The sequence below is a fragment of the Ctenocephalides felis genome, unplaced genomic scaffold, assembly GCF_003426905.1.
Source record: "Ctenocephalides felis isolate EL2017-DRISC unplaced genomic scaffold, ASM342690v1 CF-g0.4_SCAFFOLD_03571, whole genome shotgun sequence".
NCBI classification, from domain to species: Eukaryota; Metazoa; Arthropoda; class Insecta; order Siphonaptera; family Pulicidae; genus Ctenocephalides; species Ctenocephalides felis.
Window position 1 is genome coordinate 56,913,511 of NW_020539725.1, and position 5,915 is coordinate 56,919,425.

Consider the following 5,915-nt stretch of genomic DNA (forward strand, 5'->3'; position numbering starts at 1 on the left):
TATGGTGCACTATATAATTATATACAATCTGATAAAATAAAATCGTAAAGATAACTTACAAAATGTATATGACTAATGTACGTGTATACAAAGTCAACAAATAAACAATAAAAAAATTATTCTACAACAAAAACGCATCTCTAAAAAACGACGTTTGTTCTCTTTAAAGAGAAATTTGAAGTTGGATTGCCGTTCAAAAATAAGAAAAAAATATTCAAAAGTTTTGATTTAGGTACTATGATATTTTAATTTTAATTTTAATGATACTATGATAATTTAATTTCAACCCTTTTGTGGTATTCGTCTACTCACAATCAATTGGTATTTGATACCAATTTTTCTACTTATAAATGCTGTGAATTTCTACCTACTCTTATACATAATAACATAATTTTAAAAATTATTTCAGATTCATGAATATATATAACTTAATTATCTTAAACCCTTCATGTTTCACAGAAAATTGTAATGGATAATCGCTACTCAAGCCACGCAACGAATAAACAACAAGTATGAAATTCATCTGAGTGGAAATTGTGTACGAAAATGCAAAGTTTCAAACAAGGAAGTCACTGTGACAACGATAATTCAAATCACTTCAAGATTGCTTCTTCGAGGCTCAAAAAACGATGTTTGTTTCTGCTAATTTTGGGACTTATGGTTATGATTATTTTCAATATGGCTCTCATACTTTGGATTATTAGTGTCATGGATTTTTCAACGGTAATATGAATATAATCTTAATAAAATTAACTATGTATTTACAAATTCAGCTGATCCAATGTTATTGTTTCTACAATATATTTTACTATTTCTATCAAATAAAATTTTTATAATGATAATTATGTATATCTAAATTAAATGATACTCAATATTGTACACATTTGCTAATACCAACCATAAAGTTGAATCCAATGATGTCTTAAAAAATCATATAATTAATTTTTAATAATTTACTTGTAATAATTAATTTTAAATAATTGCTTGTATATTGGGTATGTATAATTTTAGACTAGTATGGGCAGTTTGCGATTTGTACCAGGAGGCTTGCAGCTGATTGGTAATACTCTGATGCTCGGCTCTCTGACTGCCAGCAGCATAAAAGCAAAGCATGGACGTCCCTTGATTTTGGAATCTTTTCATAATTTCACAATTCATACCAGAGACAAGCACGGAATGATAAGCGATCGATTCTTTTTAGGTAAGAAGGCAAATTATCTAACATGTCTTGGTCTTTACCACCAACAATGTCCTAGTTCATATATTCTGATATCAATTTTCAGTAGATCAAAAATATTTTTTCAAATTAAAATGGCCCTTCAGAAGGATACTGCAAAAAGTGTTAAATTAGAAATCATGATCATGAAACCAAAAATTCTGATTGCTGTTTACAAAATGTTCTGTTGATTTTTTTGATAGAAGTACCATTCATTTTTTAGGTCAAGGTCGTCTGGAATGCTCGACTTCTGCATTTGTTGTATCAGATACATCGGGAATACCAATATTTTCCGCGAGCCCTCGAGAAGTTTTTATAAGAACGGAGTCTCTCCGAGTGCACGGCGAAGGGGGCACTACTGTCCAAGGAAGTGTGCAGACACCACTAGTTCGTTCGGAATCGGGAAACGCTCTTAGGTAATAGAATAAAATACATTTTACTGAAGTACAAATACAATCTGATTTCTATTAAAGACAAATTCTTAATTGAAGACAGATCTTAAGTTTTTCAAAATATTTTGCTTTATATTTTAAGGGGTTTTTATATTGCTTTTTGATCATAAGTGTCCCGGATGCAATAAAAACTAGAAATTGAAAAAATATTGATTGAATGCATATGCATACATTATCATTCATTGGTAAACCATAAAAGATTTGCTATACTGGGCGTCCATTGATTACATGAGTTACATCACATGAGTTTTTTTAGGGGTACATGTTTTTTTTTAAATCCAAACTTTTACAAATTTTTTTATAACTAAATTTACACGTGATGTTTGGAGGCGGAGGGCGATAATTTTGAATATTACCATGTATCACCAAGTCCTAAATTAGGTCCAAAAATCCTAAAAAAAATGATCACGTGATTAATAAAAGCGAATTATCAATTATGAGTAAATTTCTCCATCGTAGATAGTTATGCTTTGATATTCTAATTATTCACCGCATATTATCAATATTTATATGTTCACCTACCTGACATTTTTAATTCATATCTACAGTTTACTACAACAATTTGTATTTATTCATGATTTAACTTAAATATTTTTCTAAGATAATAAGAATATATAATTTATTATTTCATATAAAATATTTTTTCGGTGCTTTTTGAAATGAAATAGGCAGAATCGATTGTTGTAATTTAGATTTCCAAGTGGTCTGCGCTATTGGACTTACATACATCATTGTAACTGCCTAATACATCAATGACTGAGGCATGCAACTCAGCGAAGATGATTCGATTTTATCTTAAAACACGTACAACTAGAAAATATTAAATGAATGAGTTTGGAATAACCAAAATTTATAATGGAAAATGAAAAATAAAAAGATAAATTAAATTGAGCAATAAACAGTTTATTGACCAAATAGATTAGTAGCATAATTATAACTAAACTAATATTTGTTGCAAATGGCAATTTGTGGGTAGTCATATTGGAAATTGTTGAAAATATTAATGATAATATTCTGATCATAACACTTTAGTGTTTCTTTACAATTGAATTACCAATTATTAACTTCCCGTAGGGTAAGTTATAGTAAACGCAAAAAATCGAAAATGAAATTTTTTATATATTTTTACGTTTCAAAGGTTTTTGAATATTTTGGGATACCTTAGAAAAAATGGATGTATGTGTGTGTATGTGTGTGTATGTATGTATGTATGTATTGCTTAAAAAAATGTAAAGCAAATGTAAAGAAAATTCAAAATCTTCAAAATATATCAAAATACAAAAAAATCAAAATATATCAAAATACAAAAAAATCAAAATATAAAAAAAATATTTTTTTTCAAAAAAGTCAATTTTTTTCAAAAATTTCAAAATTTCTATACGGGAAGTTCCAGCAATTTGCTTTAAGGCACGATGCCATGTACCACTAGTTTAATCAAATTTTACATTTTTTTAAAATAATACATAATTATGGGAGACTCGTCTCTATATTTTATTTAAGCAATTCTGTAACCAGCAATTATTTTTTTGGTTGTGACTATATAAAAAAAATGATTCTATAAATATTTTCAGATTAGAATCATCAACACGAGGTATTAAAATTATTTCTCCAAAAGGAATCCATGTGGAATCGAAGGCTGCTGATATAAAGACTGAAAGTTTAAATGACATCACAATTAAATCTCTTGCAGGAAAGGTAAAAAAAATAATTATAATAAATGAATTATATAAATTATTATATTGGTTTTTTGGAAATTTCATGTTAGTAATCTATTAATTTCAATTTTAATTTTATTTTATAGTTATAATCATCAATTTAATAAAATGAAATAAATTTTGCACAATTTAGCATGTAGCATTAGATTATGCAGTTAATGAACATTTAATTAATAAATTAATATATAGTGAATTTCAATGTAGATATTAACACCTTTTATAATTTAGGGTTTCAGAGTCTTTTTTCAAATAATTATAATTAATTTCAGATAAAACTAGATTCTCCGAACGTACTAATGCCCAACTTAAAAATTGCATTACCTGTGCAGCAAAGTCATATTAACAACGAAAATTCTAATTCAAAAAAATATAATACCATATACCAGTTATGTTCTTGTGCAAATGGTAAATTATACTTAGCCCAATCACATGGATTGTGTATAACTGATATATCACAGGATATATGTAGATGAAAAAAATATATGCCAGGTATATTTAATATTATAACTTTGCAAAATGAGCTTTAATAACGCTTACGACTAAAAGTTTTACAATGTGATAGAAGCCTATACACGGTGGTATAACTATAGGAATTATAATAAAATATTATATAATTAACAGTGATTATTGAAGTCGTCGTTGCATATAAATATATGTATTTAAAATGCAGTTGATATAAGTTGCATCTTCAGAATATATAATAGTGCTAATTAATGTTGGAGTAACAAAATGCATTTCTATGACGACAATGATTATATATATTAAATTTTTTTTGATTTATTATAAAACAATATTTGTAAACTCGTCTGATTTAAGTTTGAGATTGTTTACTTAAACATTCCTAGTAGTTTTAAATCAGTAGAAATGTATTTGTAAATATATTTATATAAATCTTACATTATATAACAATGGGTTTGAGTTAAGCTTTACATTATTTCATTGTAATCCATAAGGCTTAGCTTATAAGCTTTTTAATATTATCTAAAACCATATGAGATAAATCCGTCTTTTATTAATTATAAGTTTTAAAATTCCTATTTTTTTTAAATCGATGGCGTAATTGTTACGATTATAGATATCGTTGTTAATAAGATTAAATTTTATTCAGTATTGTGCATTTTTCGTCTGAACCTGAATCAAGGGATTTTGGAATTCGAGTTCCATTTTTATGAAATCAAATAATGTAAAATATTTAAATATTTTTATTATTATTATTTGTATTAATACATTACTCTTTGTTAAAACTTTATTCGCTCAACCATTTTGCTATAAGTTCCAAAACACGTTTCTTGGCAGCTTTCATTTCTGCTGAATCAGCTGATGAAATTGATTGCAAATCTTGGCAATGGGAAGTTCCTGAAATATATGTAGCTTATTAGGTAAGTATTATATTCCTGTACGATATACAACTTTTTAATTTTTCTTTTGGCATAAAGAAATAATTCAAACTGATTTTATTAGTGATTTACCTTTTACTACGATCACTGGACTTTCTGGGTTGACTTCTTCCAAAAGTCCGATGGAATGCCAGGGGTCTACTGTACCGTGGGTAAATATGACCCTATCTACGGCTGAAGTTAGTGCTCCATAAACAACATTAGTCCTTTCAATGCCGGTATTTAAAATATCTTCTGCATTGTCGGCAAATCTGCAAAAATGAAAAATTAGTCAATACTAAATGATATATTTGTCCAACATTTTGATATGCGTGTCATCAATTAAAATATACATTCGAGGTAATAATTTGAAGTTCAATAATAAATTCAAATCAGTATACTGAATAAATATATTTATTTTAACGTAAATTAATATATTTAGGCTATTTTTAGTTGAAATCATAGATAAACCTACAACCACATATCTTTATCAATATCAATCAAATAAAATCATAAATTCTAATATCGATATAATTGGGTTTTTTTTCAATCTAGTTTATTAACTTGATAGATGTAGTTTTCAAATGAGAGAAACTGTGAAATTTTTTAAATCACTGAAATAATACGGTTTACGAGGTTAAACTGATTTGCAAAGATTCTGAACTAAATCTCATTTTCACATAATAAAATAAACAGTATTAATAACAGTAGTTTTCACATAAGTTAATATATGTAAAATTTGAAACATTTGAATTATTTATAGTATCAGAATGCCAACCTGAAATATTTAATCAATGAGCATTTACTGTGATGAATTTCATACTTATTTTAACATTACTTACACATCTTCAAATATATCTTTACATATTTGGATGTTAAAGTGCAAAGTATTAATACCAGATCCATAAGGCTGGCTAGGAGAGGAATCAGTCTGGTAGTATCCGTATTCCGTGCAAGTTTGGTAGAGCCATGGACGCACTAAAATATTATTTAACATCCTGATTTACGTTATTGATTTATGGAATATAAAAGTAATAAATTTTACTCACTGCCGTCTGTAGCATTCAAGCTGCTCCAACTAACTTGTTTAAAGGCGTTGACCAGAGATAAATAGTCTGCTTCAGCGCATTCGAACTTTCCCATCCAACATTGGATT

General features: G+C 27.3%; 2 protein-coding genes across 2 annotated transcripts; one reads left to right on the forward strand and one right to left on the reverse strand.

Annotated features, from left to right (window-relative positions):
• The first annotated feature begins 546 nt into the window (after positions 1-546).
• On the forward strand, positions 547-3,856 carry LOC113386349 (gamma-sarcoglycan-like). Its single transcript, XM_026624134.1, has 5 exons — positions 547-723; positions 1,012-1,201; positions 1,440-1,632; positions 3,240-3,363; positions 3,653-3,856. Exons 1-5 carry the CDS (start codon positions 547-549, stop codon positions 3,854-3,856), a joined length of 888 nt encoding a protein of 295 aa, XP_026479919.1.
• A 760-nt stretch (positions 3,857-4,616) lies between these two features.
• LOC113386350 (putative serine protease K12H4.7) lies at positions 4,617-5,902 on the reverse strand. The gene is made up of 4 exons (XM_026624135.1): positions 5,809-5,902; positions 5,602-5,737; positions 4,853-5,031; positions 4,617-4,739 (listed from the first exon to the last, which is right to left on the reverse strand). Exons 1-4 carry the CDS (start codon positions 5,900-5,902, stop codon positions 4,630-4,632), a joined length of 519 nt encoding a protein of 172 aa, XP_026479920.1. The 3' UTR covers positions 4,617-4,629.
• Positions 5,903-5,915: the final 13 nt, after the last annotated feature.